The 15814-nt window shown below is 49.7% G+C and overlaps 1 protein-coding gene across 2 annotated transcripts; it reads left to right on the top strand.

The window, feature by feature from the left end:
- Positions 1 to 5870: 5870 nt before the first annotated feature.
- On the top strand, positions 5871 to 14859 carry LOC144930889 (uncharacterized). 2 transcript variants are annotated; one of them, XM_078854460.1, is made up of 4 exons: positions 5871 to 5987; positions 9768 to 9791; positions 12781 to 13143; positions 14515 to 14859. In XM_078854460.1, exons 2-4 carry the CDS (start codon positions 9768 to 9770, stop codon positions 14656 to 14658), a joined length of 531 nt encoding a protein of 176 aa, XP_078710586.1. In that variant the 5' UTR covers positions 5871 to 5987; the 3' UTR covers positions 14659 to 14859. The 2 variants fall into 2 exon arrangements, with proteins under 2 accessions (XP_078710586.1, XP_078710585.1); XM_078854459.1 differs by lacking the exons at positions 5871 to 5987; positions 9768 to 9791 and having other exon boundaries at positions 12620 to 13143.
- The last annotated feature ends 955 nt before the right edge of the window (positions 14860 to 15814 follow it).

Genomic DNA, 15814 nt, shown 5'->3' with positions numbered 1-15814 from the left:
GACAAGGTCCCTCACCAAAGGCTCTTAAGCAAAGTAAGGAGTCATGGAATAAGAGAGAAGGTTCTTTCATGGACCAGTAACTGGTTAAAAGATAAGAAACAAAGGGTAGAAATAAATGGTCAGTTTTCAGAATGGAGAGAGGTAAATAGTGGTGTCCCCTACGATCTGGAAAAAGGAGTAAATAGTGAGATGGCAAAATTTGCAGATGATATAAAAAATTACTCAAGATAGTTAAGTCCAAAGCAGACTGCAAAGAGTTACAAAGGGGTCTCACATAACTGGGTGACTGGGCAACAAAATGACAGATGAAATTCAGTGTTGATAAATGCAAAGTAATGCACATTGGAAAACATAATCCCAACTGGACATACAAAATGACGGGGTCAGGGTCTAAATTAGCTGTAACCACTCAAGAAAGAGATCTTGGAGTCACTGTAGACAGTTCTCTGAAAACATCCACTCAATGTGCAGGGGCAGTTAAAGAAACTAACAATATTAGGAGCCACTAGGAAAGGGATAAATAATAAGACAGTAACTATCGTAATGCCACTATATAAATCCATGGTACACCCACACCTTGAATACTTAAAAAATGATATATTAGAAAAGGTGCAGAGAAGGGCGACAACAATGATTAGGGGCATGGAACAGCTTTCATATGAGTAGAGAGTGAAAACACTGGGATTGTTCAGCTTGGAAAAGAGGCAACTAAGGGGAATATGATAGATGGTTACAAAATCATGAATGGTGTGGAGAAGGTTAATAAGGAAGTGTTGTTTATCCCTTCACATAGCACAAGAAGCAGGGGATAATGCAATAAAATTAATTAGCAGCAGGTTTCAAACATAAGGAAGTACTTCACACCATGCACAATCAACCTGTGTAGTTCATTGCCAGGGGATGTTGTGAAAGCTAAAAGTATAACTGGGTTCAAGAAAGAATTAGATATGTTTCTGGAGGATAGGTCCATCAATGGCTATTGGCCAAGTTGGTCAGGGATGCCACCCCATATTCTGGGTGTCTCTTAACTGCTTATTGCCAGATGCTCGGACTGGATGACAGGATGGATCACTTGATGATTACCTGTTCTGTTCATTCCCTTTGTAGCATCTTTCATTGGCCACTGTCAGAAGACAGGATACTGAGCTAGATGGACCATTGGTCTGACGTAGTATGGCCGTTCCTATGTCCTGTCAAGGGGATAGTTCACTATCAGTGATTCTCCTTTCAGTAAGGGAGAGTTGTTGCTAAATACAATGGGCCAAATTTTGCCCTGTGGCACTAGTGTGGCTTGCCAGTCTCCACTGGGGTGTATGTGTGTAACTGAGGACAGAATTTGCCTCTCCTGTATTTAGTAAAAGGAGGGTGTTAAAATTATATAACGAACACAAACTGAATATGGGGAGCCCCTCACTTTCACTATCAAACCTTCAAAAATAACTCAGGCTAACCTAGCCTGCTGGTAACTATTATTTATTGTACTTTGGCTCCCTCTGGTGGAGATAACTAGCACTGAAGATGGCAGCAGAGATTAAAACTGGACCTGTGTTTCGTAAATCTTATCACACCCTCAACATTTTTATCTTTTCTCTTCTCACCCTTTCAGGACTTACATTTTATTTATTTATTCTGGGAATACCTCTTTCACTGAGACTGTACGTATGTGTTAAGCTTGGTAAACCCTAACTTTTATGAACATAGACTACACATTTCAGAATATTAGCTTGTTGATCTACCACCTCTTGTGTAGGGTGAATCTCTGTTTTAGAGTTCAGAGAGGCTGGCTATCATGATTTAATTGTCTTGGGTGGAATTTTCAAAAATACCCATGTAATTTAGGAGCACAAATCCCACTGACTTTTATTGGTCACTTAGGTGCTTTTTGAAAATCCCACCCTAAATTTGGACCTTAGCTCCAAAAGAAATGAGAAAAATGAAGTTAAGTTGAGCAACTGTATTTTTACTATCTGGGTGGAGGTTCAGCAGCAGATGCCTTGGAGTTTGTTCAGTGTCATTTTTCTTGTGGTCTTCTACCTATTGTACTCTATGGCTTGGACATGTCATTCTGATCCCACTTATATCAGTTTTACACTGATCAAGTGCTGATCAGCCTTTGGACTAATAAAGGTACTTTCAGTTAAAGTGTCGACTCCTGAACCTTATTGGGGTAGACTCGACACCCCAGGGATACACTGGAAAATCCCAACAGTCGGACCTGGGATGTCAGGCAAGATGGACTTTGGGCTGACCCAGTATGGCTGTCTTATGTGTATGCTCTTATCTGGACTTGCTGCACACTGATCTGCAGTTAACAAGTCTTGTACCAACTTTGTCACAAACCACCACAGTACATGCGTGGTGACACGGCGCAGTTAGACAAAGGAACAAAAAATAAAGCGTTATCTTGTTTCAAGCTCTACAAAAGCAGCTGTGTGGGTGGTGTGACCGGAGAGCCCATAGCTCTGATCTGGCAAGACACATGTAGCTACTGCACAAGGAAGTAGTTAGAGCCACCAGGAGTATCATCCAATAACTGGATTAGCCTTTGCCCTTTACTATGTCCCCCAGATTATTTATTAACCATTCAGCTACACCCAGGTTTTCCCCCCACCAGACACAGCAAATAAACTAGGGTATCAAGGGCAGCACTGGAGGCCATCAGGGCCCAATGAAGTTCCCCTGGGATGACATCAGGTTTCCCTTTGGCAGGGATGAGATCCAGACAAGAGCTCCCAGGGCATGACTGAGACCCTATGGTGGGGGTCAGGAGACTGGTCATGGGTCTCTTTGGTGGTATCAAGTGACCCTGGTGTGAGGCAAGGGATGCCTAACTCCCTGTCTGGCTAGCTGTGTGTTGGCTGCCTTGCGCTCTGTGCCCATTTGCAGACAGAGCCAGGTGCCAGGCAAAAGATTGCAAAATGTTCAAGAGAAAAGCTACATGAAAAAAACAATCAGCAGGGGCTTTCTTGCTTATGATTGACAGCAATGGAAGGACTGGTATAGCTTGGGGAGGAAGGGAGATCCTTCACCTAGAAGCCAAGCTGCCAGTGTGCATGTCTTCTGAAAGGAGGGTCCCAGCCAGCTTGGCTGTACAGTGCTGTGAGAAGGGTTTTTGGGTGAGAACTATCATATCAGCCAAGAAGGTAACTTGTTAAGCAAGTCTAGGCTCTAGGATGGGTGTTATGATTTTATATTGGATGTAACCATCCATTTGTTGCCAGCACATCTATGTGCTATTATGTGAATCTCTGGGCTTTGTTAAATAACCGTATCCTTGATTTCACTATAAATAAATGCAAGTGCTGAGAGTTAAATGGAGTTGGGAGCTGAGCTGGAACTGGTAAACCGGGGGCTCACTGCTTCTTTGGAAGCTGCTGACTGGTGAAGGCGGCAAGTGTCCAGTGGCTCCAGGGTGGGACGTTCCCAAGAAGGCTTGGGGGTTGGGGTATGCCTATCACTAACCTGCAGAGTGACAGCTAGGTCTGTGAGGCCAAGATGTCAGGGCTTGTGTTAGCTGTGGCCAGCGGGGTTGGCAGGCACAGACAAGGCTCATGCTAAGGACAAGTGGTAGCAAGGTTCCTGCCACCCTAGCTACCCCGGGAAATGTCACAGGGATGCCACCTGCTTCCTGTCCCTGTGTGTCTGCACCTCCTCACTGAGTGCTTCAATGTGGTCCTCCTTCCATTCCACCTCCTCCTCCTTGTTGGACAATCCTGTGTGGTCCCTCCTCCGCTCACTGGGCGATCCTGCTCAGTCCCTGTCCCCTCCCCTGGTGATCCCACATGGTCCATGTCCCCTCCCCATTCACCAGGCGATCCCATGCAGTTCCTGTCCCCTCCCCCCTCTCCAGGCAATCTTGTGTGGTCCCCATCCCCTCTGCCCATCTCTGTCTCTCTCTCCATGCAGATCACTCATCCATCGCTTTATGCCCCCAGCATAAGAATTCTTTGCCCAGCATCACAGACAGAGGAGGGACAAGGTTGTTTCCAAGCTCCAGGGACTCAATAGCCCAGATAAGAGCTACTTCTGGCTTTAGTGCTCTTGCATTACTGGAGCTGGGTGGGTGATGGGAAAGTTCCCCTGTCTGCCAGGCTGGCTCACAGCTGGGGCTGTTTTCCCTGCGGTATTTTTGAATGCTAGTAAATATGGGGGTTTGGGTTGGGCCCTGGGGAAGGTTTGGGCCAGTTCCTTGGGGTAGAAGCCAACATTCATTGTGTGTTACAGTAGCATGTACAGGTGCCCCAGACAATGTGCGAGGAGAGAGAGAGCTTGAGGACAAGACCAAGGAAAGAGGAGAAGACGTGATGGCTGCACATCAGATCCCTGAAGCTGGTGAGTGGGATCCATTGTCATCCCTTGCAGCAAATGGGATACACAGATCCCTATCTGAGTTTGCCCCCAGGTATATAGACTCACAGGGGAGTGAAGGGGGGGCAATATATAATGAGTCAGGTTCACAGACACTTGCCGGCTGCTCCAATGACACAAAGCAGCCATAACTCCACTCAGCGCACCAGCTAAACCTGATGTCCCGCAGGGGAACTTTATTGAGCCCAGATGGCCTCTGGTGCTGCCCCTGACGTACTAGTTTATTTGCTGTTTCTGGGTATAACAGTGCTGCCTTTGGCGGGACACTACTGAGAGTATCAATTCAGGACAAATTGCTTAGAGCAAGGTAGTCACAACCCAAGGCTGCGGTTCCTCCTCTTCTAAGGCACACCAAATCAGCCAAACAGAGAGGACTTCGGTTTTACTCCACTGGCTAACCAAAAGTCATACAAACAACTCCTTTAGATACTCCAGTTCCCTTGTATAACCACCAGCAACCACTCCTTATGGGGCCGAATGGTTATGAAAACCAATACCCCAGTAAAAGAAAAATGGTTCTCCCGATCCCAAAGGACCAAGCCCCAGACCCAGCTCAATATACAAGTCAGATCTTATCCACAAATCATTCTGTTGCCAGTCCTTTAGAGTCTAAAATCTAAAGGTTTATTCATACAAAGAAAGAAATAAAGATGAGAGCTAGAATTGGTTAAATGGAATCAATTACATACAGTAATGGCACAGTTCTTGATTCAGGTTTGTAGCAGTAATGGAATAAACTGCAGGTTCAAATCAAATCTCTGGAGTACATCCACAGCTTGGATGGATCATTCAGTCCTTTGTTCAGAGCTTCAGTTTGTAGCAAAGTTTCTCCAGCAGTAAGAAGCAGGATTGAAGACAAAATGGAGGGGTTTCCAGAGCCTTTTATATCCTCTACCACGTGGAAGGACACCCCTTTGTCCTTACTGTGGAAAATCACAGCAGCAAGATGGAATTTGGAGTCACGTGGTCAAGTCACATGTCCATGCATGACTCAGTTTGCAGGCGGCAGCCATTGCTCACATGCTACCTTGAACAGCCCAGGAAGGCTCCTCAGATGTGGATTGGAGTCTCCCGAGGTCCATTGTCAGTTAAGTGTTTCCTGATGGGGCACCTAGTGCTCTCTAATAAATTGGTTAGTCTCTAAGGTGCCACAAGTACTCCTTTTCTAGTCAGAATAGTCCTTTCTCAAGAAACTGACCAAATGCTTCACTGATGCTACTTAGAATCAAACACATTGAGATACAAGTACATAGCCAATATTCATAACTTCAGATACAAAAATGATACACACATACAGTCAGAATAATCATAACCAGCAAATTACAACCTTTCTATAGACACCTTCTTGACCTCCTTTATACAAGATTTGGACCTTGGTTGCAACAATGATCTATATGGTCACAGTTCATGTCAACATCACATGGGGGAAAAACCTGGATGCAGCTGAATGATTAATAAATAATCTGGGGCAGGCAGTTACAGGAAAAGGCTAGTCTAGTTATTGGGTGGTGTTCTGTTTGCTCTAACCACTTCCTTGCGCAGCAGCTAGAAGCGTCTAATCAGATCAGCGCGACAGGCTCTCGGGTCAGAGCCCCCACTCAGTTGCAGGTTGAAACAAGGTAACACTTTACTTTTTCTGTTCAGTTCCTTTTTCTAACAGCACAGTGTCTCCACGCGCGTACCTTGGCAGTTCTGTGGCAGGATTGGTACCAGACTTGTTAACTGCAGATCAGCGCGGGAAGTCCGGATGTCTTAAACCTTTTCCCATTAGCAATTATCTGTCTTTGGCTCATGCTGCTGCCCCTCTGCAGTGCTTGTATGTGTGTCTGTGTGGGGTCTCTTCTGTCCTTGCACAGTCCCTGATTTGAAGCCAGATGCACTAATGTGATCACCGAGTAAATGTCCTACTGCAGCCAATGAGCTTTATGTCGCCCAGTTTCTTCCGTGACTGTGGAGCTATTGCTCTAGGAGCAGCGTTCAAAAAATCTTCTGCTCATAGCAAGTAGGAATTGCAGCTGAGGAAGTGGGGAGGAAGGAGCAGATGGCTGACAGAGCAGGCAGAGGGGGGAATGCCAGGGGGACTGGGAGTCCTGGGGTCAGGAGGAGCAGGAAACGGGCGAAAGTAAAAGCGGGGGAGAAGCAGCAGCTATGGAGGAAGATGAAGCTGCGAATGTTTTGCTGAAGGGGAGGGCAGGACAGAGAGTGAGGAGTTTGTCTGCACACAGCTAGGGTTACCAAAAAGAGGACACTGCGGGGCAGCGGGAGAGTTGGAGGGGGGAAGGGGGAAGAGAGGGGGTGAAGAGGAGTGTTGGAGGGGGATATAGCTGGGGATGCTGGAGGAGGTATTTGTGGGGTGCTGGAGGGGTTGCATGTACTGGGAGGGGTACCTGGGAGGTGCAGGAGGGTTGTGTATTCTTTGGGAGGTGCTGGAGAGGATATCTGGGGGCTGCTGCAGAGAGGGTACAGTTGGAGGAGTTGAAGGAGCTGGGGGTACCTGCGGGTGTTCACTGGAGGGGGGGCAGTGTCATTAGGGTGACCACAGTCCAGTCAGCAAATGTGAAAAATCGGGACGGGGGTAGGGGGTAATAGGAGCCTATATAAGAAAAAGACCCAAAAATCAGGACTGTCCCTATAAAATCAGGATATCTGGTCACCCTAAGTGTTACTCCCTGTCATGATGGCAGGGGGGCTGGCGCAAGCTCAGGATGTAGCAACAGCTGGAAGTCAGCACCTCCCTGCAGGACTCCCTTCCCCCGTCTGGGAGCCAGGGCCTGGGTGGGTGGGATCCAGTAGGTGTGGCTACTGGGGAATGAAGGTAGGGACCAATCGGGAAGTGGACCAATTGGGGCTCTTTCTGAGCTGCAACCTCTGCTCTGCGAAAATCTCAGACATTGCTTGTTATTTGAAAAATCTGCCCAGACAGAGGGTAGAGAATCTTAAAAGAGGCGATGTCTGGGAAAACCTGGACTTATGGTAACCCTACTCACAGCATGTGCAGTGGGGGAGTGTGCTGTAGCCCTTATAATATTGCTAGGTTGGTATTGCCAGTGATATCTTAGACCAAAGTGACCTGTGCCAAAGGTTTGCACTCCCTAATGACCACAGTATCAGAATTAGCAGGATGCAAATCACCCTGAGGCATGTCATTAGGTTTGGAGACTCTAGGAATGTCCAAGGAACGACAACAATGACCACAATAATAGTCACAAGTTCTCAATCGACATTTAATTAATAATTGCATTGAACAGATAAACAAAGCCCCAACTCCTGAAATGTACACAAAGAAAGTGACAGACCATAAGTCATCTAGCACCAGTATTTTCATACTCACATCCCCAAGGGTGCTGTAGAGTTGGATTGATCTCTCAACAGATGGTCATCTGTGGAGGGTCTGCAGATGGGTTTTTCTTCCCTGTTCATGCTGGGGAATCCCTTCTATCCTTTGTTACACTCACATCTATAACCCTTATGCATGTATATGAAGGTTCCAACCCCTTTCCTCTTATCTTCCACACCCCATGAAATTTGGGGTACCCTGCTTTTCAAAGATTACCCCTTATTTTCATGAGTATTTATGTCACCAAGGCCCCATGGTAACCTGTGGTTGCTGCAGAACATCTGGTGAGGTTACATTTGGGCATCTTGTAGTGGAGCATTGTGTCATATTTTCCCAAACATCACCTATTGGTACATATTTTACAGTAATCTTGTAACTTTATTGGTACAGGGTTACTGCTGGGGCACCTTCTCATGTCAACCCTTCTTAGGTCTAAGGTGGCTAAACTAAAAATTTTACAGGCTCAACCTGCAGGCCTAGCATTATAGCCTAACTGCTTACATACTCAGCACTCACAAATATATCAGCCTTACACTCCTATCCTATTTTTTCCTACACTTGTACCTACAAGTGAAATCTATCCATCGCACATGGGCAGCAGGTATAGTAGGCCAGGGGAAGCTTAGCCTCCCCAGTGGCACAGCCATTGACCTGCTGCCTTTGAGAGCACGGACCTCTGGTGCTCTGCCCCGAGGCCCCCCTCCTGCTTTCCCCCCGTGGCCCCGCTTGCACTCCAACTCTTCCCGTCCCTGCTCAACCCCTCCCCCAAGGTACCCTCTGCTCACTGAATCCCTCCCCTCTTCCATAGGGTGAAGGAGAGGAGGGATGCAGCGGGTAGTGAGGGTCTCTGGGGAGGGCAGTAGAGCAACTCAGTGAGTGGCAGGCAGGTGGGGGGCCTTTGGAGGAGGGAGGGTGGATGTGATGAGTGGCAGGCAGCAGGGAACTCAGGGCCGGGGGCGTGGAGGAAGGGAGGGATTCAGCAGGCAGTGGGGACCTCGGGGGAGAAGGGGAGAGATGTGGTGGGGCAGAACGACTCAGCGAGCGGCAGCCAGGCAGGCCTGTGGGAGAAGAGGGGTGGTGGGGAGGAGGAACGTGGCAGGTGTCGGAGACTTCTGGGGAGTGGGGTGGAGGAGGTGAGGGACTTGGGGGGGCAGTAGGGGTCTCGGGGGAGGGAGGGGTGGAACGAGTCAGTGACCAGCAGGCGAGGGGGCTGAGCGGGGGTGGAGTGTGGGCGGGGCCTTGGGGGAGGAGGCAGAATGGAGGCAGGGTCTTGGGGTGGAGCAGGGGACAGGGTCACGGTCCAGGTGCCAGGGGAGCGTCTGGCATTTGGCCAGCTTCCCCAAATGCTGGAGCCATGTGCTGCCCATGCCATCACACACTGAGTAAATATGAATTAACCACAACAATAAATCCCATAATTAAATACGATGATTAGCTACAGTGCACAGACATAGTTAAACGGAGAGATGAGGAACATGCCTGATAGAAACAAAGCAGGCAGAGCAGAGCTGAGCATCTGCCCATAGGATCTATGAGCCACGCACTCCTCACGCTGTGCAGTAGCCCAGCACCTCTTGACATAGCTGCCTAGGCAGGATCTGGGGCAGCTGGTGGGAGGCAGGGATGCAGGTTCATCTGTGGAGCCAGCTCCTCATTCCTCTTGGCTGTGGGTCCAGAGAGCTGGGGTCAATTGCGGCTGTCCCTGCGTGACCTGGGGTGAGGCACTTCATCTCTGTGCCTCAGCTTCCCTGCGGGAATGTTGTGAGGCTGCTGTGCTGCCTCTCAGGGTGGGGGGGGAGAGCGGGGGTTGACTCCCGTTGGGTCAGGGAGGGGCTCAGGTGCTGGGGGAGTGGGAGCCAGAGCAGACTTCGCCCAGCATTCAGGACAGAGCCAGCTCAAGTGTAGGTGGTTGGTTACAAAGCCACCTTCCAGCCAGGAGCCACAGCGTCCTTGCCCTTCTATCCCCCCCGCGCAGTGCCATATGTCCCCTGCTCTGTCTCACCCTCCCCTCCCAGTTTCATCCATGACTGAGGGTAGCTCATCTCTGGTTTTGTTTTCACAGATGGGCGGCATTTTTTCAACAGAGGTGAGTGCAGCATGGTTTCTTGGGCCCCCCACAGGCTGCAGTCCAGAGCCAGCACCGGCTCCGCTTCACAGACTCTATTGTCACGCCAGCCACGTGAGGACAGGGATGGCTTCTGGTTAAGGCAGTGCCTGGCATGCAGGAGAACAGGGACTGGAGTCATGGAGTCTCTCTGGGCCTCAAGCTGTAAAATGGGGTAACAAGTCTGCCTTTGTTGGCTAATTAGATTGTAAATTCCCCAGGGCAGAGACTAGCTCTCACCATGTTGTGTATGGAGAACAGCTAGCACCACGGGGCCTGATCTTAGCTGGAGCCTGTAGGTGCTACTGTAACACACACAATATTTAGCCCACATGTGCTAGAAACCCCCCCACACCCCTCTCCCACGCACATACAGAGGATGTATTACTGAGTAGTTACCAGCTTACTGCGTCCCTCATCCTCAGGGAAAGGAAACAAGCATCAAAGGTTCAGTCACTGGAGAGTAACTGCCTAAGGGACCAAGGAGCACAAACCCCAGGGCCTTTCCCCAGGCGCTTCAGGCTAGATTCACAAAAGGGACTTGGACTCAGCGCTGTGACATCTAACTGCTGGGCCCAAGTTAGGCGCTCAGGCTCCCCAGACAACACACAAGGAGAGTTAGGCACCTAAGACAGGGATTCTCAGACAGTGAGTGGGGGGGCTGCCCAGGAGTGACATGCAGTGGAAAGGGGTGAGGCTGCAGGGCCAGATCCGTAGGGTACTTAGGTGCCTGACTGACAGGCTGGAGGGAGGCCCCTCCCTCTGCCCAGGATTCTCCACCACGACCCCTCTCTGCAGTTAGAAACCGAAGCCAGGTCAGCCCTTTCTCAGAAAGAACCAGAGAGGGGCACACCCCCATTACAGCCCATGGGCTGGTGGTTAGGGCACTCACATGGTTCAAGTCCTCACTTCAAATCAGTCAGAGCAGGGATTCAAATCTGGCCTGCCCACATGCCAGGTGAGTGCCCCAGCTACTGGGTAGACGGACATACATTCAGCCAAGCCAGCCTCCAAAATCCCCAGTCTGTTCAACACCAGCTCCCTTTTGTGAGGCGCCCGAACCAGTAAGTGTACAGAGCAGGCCTATGGGATCAGGCCTTGCAGGCCAGATTGGCAGGGGAACATCTGCTTTGAGAATCCCACTGGTGAGCCAGAGCTCTGGGTAGCAGGGCAGTGTCAGGATGTAGGGGCCTCTGCACATGCCCCAGGCAACTCAGGTGGCAGCTGAGTGGGAGTGCAGTGAATGTCAGGGCGCCTGGCTGTTGGAGGTAGTCCCTTTGTGAATCCAGCGGCTAGGATTCTCACCCACCAGCTCTTCCTACCCGTTCAGAGGGAATGACCAGAAGCCTCACACACTGTCTAACCCCCTTTCAGCACATCACGGACATGCTCCTAGGAGCACTAGAAACGTTGGGCTGGAAGGGACGTGGTGAGGTCATCTGGCCCAGCCCCCTGCATTCAGGCAGGCTCAAGTCAACCTAGAACATCTCTGACAGGGGTTTGTCTGACCTGGTCTTAGAAACTGCCAGTGATGGGGATTCCACAACCTCTCTTGGAAGCCTGTTCCGGTATTTATCTATCCTTAGCGTTACAAAACTTTTCCCTAATATCTAATATAAATCTCCCTTGCTGCAGATTAAGCCCATTACTGCTCGCCCTACCTTCAGTGGACATGGAGAGCAATTGATCATCATCGTCTTTATAGCTGCCTTAGCATATTTGATGACTTATCAGGTTTTTCCCACAATCTTCTCTCAAGACTAAACATACCTGGGTTTTTTTTTTAAACCTTTTGGGATAGGTCTGGTTTTCTAAGCCTTTAAGCATTTTTCTGTTGATTCCTTTGGATGCCCACCAGTTTGGCCACACCTTTCTTAAAGTGTGGCGCTTAGAACTGGACAAAATACTCCAGCTGAGGCTTCACCAATACTGAGTAGAATGGGACAATTACCTCCCATGTCTTACATCTGACATTGCTGTCAATACACCCCAGCATTATATTAGTCTTTTCCACAACTGCATCACAATATTGGCTCATATTCAATTTGTGATCCCCTATAATCCCCAGATCCTGTCCAGCAGTACTGCTGCCTAGCCAGTTATTTCCAATTTTGTAGTTGTGAATTTGATTTTTCCTTCCTAAGTGTAGTACTTTCAACTTGTCTGTATTGAATTTCGTCTAGTTGATTTCAGATCAGTGCTCCAATTTGTCCAGGTCCTTTTGAATTTGAACCTTGTTCTACAAAGTGCTTCCACCCCATGCTACTATGGTGTCTTCCCATAAATGCCAGAAGCATAATCGCCACTTTGTTGTATTGACTAGTACTGGACCCAGGACAGACCCGCCTGAGTGACCCTACTAGACACATCCTCCTCTTTGACAGCGAACCATTGATAACTATGCTTTGAGGGAAGTTTGTCAATCAGTTGTGCACCCACTTTACAATAGGTAATTTCATCTAAACCACATTGCCCCACTTAGAGCACTCAGGACATAAATAGGTTTTGCCACATGGATGGTTCCTTGCTCATTTGCAGGATAGGTGTTAGCCAGGCAGGAGCCATGCTGAAAGATGGCCAGCCTTCCATGGCATCACACAGGCACCAAATAGCTCTAAGGCAGAAGCATCTGCAGGAGTCACAAGGACAAACATTTACACAGAGCCCAAGAAACACTCCCTGAACAAACCAAAGCACACCCTCGTTCCCCAGCTGGTGTAAATCAGTGTCGCTCCACTGTGCTATGCAAATTTCCACCAAAACGTGGGCCCGATTTGCCCGGCCTAGAACCTTGCACAGTCACTTGTGCAAGGTGCATGTGAAGCACAACCATTCTGAGCAGGTAGTGTTTTATACCCATTTTGCACAAGTGTATGATATAGGGTGCAGGGCAGTGAGGCACCAGGCCTTGGATGCCTGATACATGAGCGAGTTGAAAGCAAGTATAACCGAGGTGGTTTATTACACGAAGGTGAGACTGAAAAAGCTGGAGAATGAGGAGGCAGAGAAGAAGAGACAGCATGAGAAGGAAGAGAAGCAGCGAGAGCACGAGAAGGAAGAGAAGCAGCGAGAGTGCGAGGAGGCAGAGAAGAAGAGACAGCACGAGAAGGAAGAGAAGCAGCGAGAGCTCGAGGAGGAAGAGAAGAAGAGAAAGCACGAGGACCGGGAAAGAGAGCGACAGCACAAGGAACGCATGCATCAGAGAGAGCTTAAAGACAAGGCCGAGGAAAGAGAGGCCCGGCGCCAGATGCAAGAGAGAGAGTATGAGGAGCAAGAGAAGAAGAGGAAGCATGAGAAGATCATCACAGAGCTGCAGAACAGAAACCTGGAGTTGGTGAGTAGCAGCCCCAACAGAATTCCATCGTCATCCCTTGTAGCAAATGAGGCTACGCAGATCCCTACCTGAGTTTGCCCCCAGGTGTGGGGTCTGGAGACCCTTATAGACTGAGGGGAGTGAAGGGGGCAATATATGTGAGTCAGGTTCACAGGCATGATCCAATGACACAAAGCCATAATTCTGCTCAGCTGGCTAGCTAAACTGTGTTTAGAAGCACTTTGTGACACCAGAGTGGTACAGCCCAGCTGGGGTGTGTCTGATAGACACGCTATGAAATTACAGCCAAAAGGAAGCACGCCAAGTGGAAGGTCATCCATTTAAAGAGGGGCCTTTGCAGTTTGATACCATTGCACAGGAACATTTACCAGCCTGGCTGGGATAACCGTTCGGTGCCAGCTCCCGCCCTGGGTCTGCAGGGCCCCCATGATAAAATGTCAGTGGGATGGGCCCAAGGAGGAATAAGGTACATCCAGAACCTGTGCAAAAATAGCCAAACCATTGTAGACATTTCCTTCCATGTCGCAGCCAAAGAGATTAAATAACATTGAACCAAGACCAGATCCCAGCGGGACCCCCACTGGAAACACCTCCTAGGATGATGGCACCTGAGTGACAAGTACTGTCTGAGGTCTACCCGTTAGCCAGTTTTTCAGCCATTTACTGGATTTACTGATACAATGGTTTTGTGAAATGCTGATTTTTTAATCAGAATGTCATGCAGTGCTAAGTCAAACATCCAGAGTCCATGTATACGATGTCAACACAGTGACCGTTATCAATCAAACTTGTGATCTCATTTACAACGGATTAGCAGCTGTGTTTGACAAGAACTGTTTCCCATAAATGATGGTGATTGGCAATAGTTACATCACCATCCTTTAATCATTACTCGTCCCGCAACAAGCTTCCCATGACCTTGCCTGGGAGCAATGTCAGGTCAAGTGGGCTATAGTTACCTGTATCGTCCCATTTAACCGCTTAAAATATGGCAGAACATTAGCTTTTTTCCAGCCCTCCAGATCTTTGTGTGGTCCAAGGTCCAGGTGCTGCTCTGGACTAGGATGGCCACTCTTGGCCAGACTCCCTGATGATGGGCAGAGTAACAGCCTAGATACGCAGAGGCACAGTAGTGGGGGTGGGGGCAAGAGGGGATGATACTTCACAGTATGACGTGCCTCCTCTGAAGACCTCATTGCACCTTTCAACTCTAGAGGGTGCAAGTGGCCAAATGTACATCTCCTGCTCCCTCTCTGCAGCAAGCCCCATAGCCCCAACTAAAATGGCTGCTGCCCCAGCCCTAGTGCCCATCTCAGATCACCCAGACCAACCAGTGATCTCTCTCTCTCTCTCAATCTGTCTTCCTCACAGCGCATTCTCCGCCTAACTGGTCTCTCATCCAGTAAGAATTCCCCACAACGCATTCTTCAAGATGCTCTCTTATCCACCACACGCCCCACTACGCCTGATACTCTTGAGAATGCTGATGACAGCAGTGACGATGACATGTATTGAACTGTACACTGTTCTTAATCCTTCTGAATGGAGGAACCGTGATTCCCAGCTGTGATGCCCAGTGTATTGTCGCCTAACCTGCCCAGCACAAAGCACGTAGTCCATTTCTCCTCTCACCTTCCCCTTTGCACTAATGGAATGCTTTTCCCACCCAGGGGTTTATTTCTGACTTTCCCTCTTGCTTTTTTGAGTCCTATTTATTGGCAGTGCTAATAAAGACACAAGCAACAGAATGTTGCGAGTCCTTCTTATGGGCCCAACCCTGCTCCCCTGGACATCAATGACAACTCAGATGTTGGGAGCAGGAACAGGCCCATTGTGCATATCCATCCATTGTGAGCCCAGTTCTACTATTCCCCAACCTACGACTTCGCCAGAACTTAACTAACCCAGCTGAGTGTCCATATGCATAAGTGCCCTGTGTCAAGGGCGTCAGAGCCTTCCCAGAACTGTGGGGCTGGGAGCCCTTGCCCTGCTCCTCTTCTTCCCCAGAGGCCCCGCCCCATGCCAAGCTGGAAGCCAGAGCAGTGCCAGGGAGCCCAGTCCCCCCACCCTGGATGGGCCGAAAGCAGCCCCCGGGCCATGTCCCTGTCCCCCAGACCTCCGTCCATGGCAGGTGGAGGGACCCAGGCTCCCCATAGCTACCTGGCTGTGTGGCTATCCCTGACCCAGCTCTGGCTGGGGGCGCAGGGCCTCATAGCTGCAGCCCAGCCATGGAAAGAGCCGTAGGGGCAGCTATGGGGAGCTGTGATAGACCCTCCCCTGCTCGTGGTATAGGGAGCTTAGGAGGTGAGGACATGGGCCTGGGACTGCTCTCAACCCCGCAGGCAGGTGGAAGGTCCGCGTGGCTCCCACAATTACCCGGGCTCCCCGACCAGGCTCCACCCTGGCCTGGCTGGGGGTGGAGGCCTAAGGGGGAATGGGTCCAAAAAGTGGGAGAGCTATGGACCCCCTAACCCTCCCAGTTCTGGTGCCACTTTCCTGCGTCACAGTAATGGGGCTAGCTGTTCCTCTGTCCCCTGCTGGCTTCACTGAGTGCAGCCCTCTGGTGCCAGGCCTCTGTCGCTATCTCTCGGGGGAGGGAATCAATTGAGTCTTCCATTCTTAGACCAGCCCCTGGGCTACAGCACCCAGCAGAGCACCTGTGCTCACCCAG

The sequence above is a fragment of the Lepidochelys kempii genome, chromosome 10, assembly GCF_965140285.1.
Source record: "Lepidochelys kempii isolate rLepKem1 chromosome 10, rLepKem1.hap1, whole genome shotgun sequence".
Taxonomy (NCBI): domain Eukaryota; kingdom Metazoa; phylum Chordata; order Testudines; family Cheloniidae; genus Lepidochelys; species Lepidochelys kempii.
Note: the sequence above shows the minus strand (reverse complement) of the source record. Positions and strands in the feature narration are given on the sequence as shown.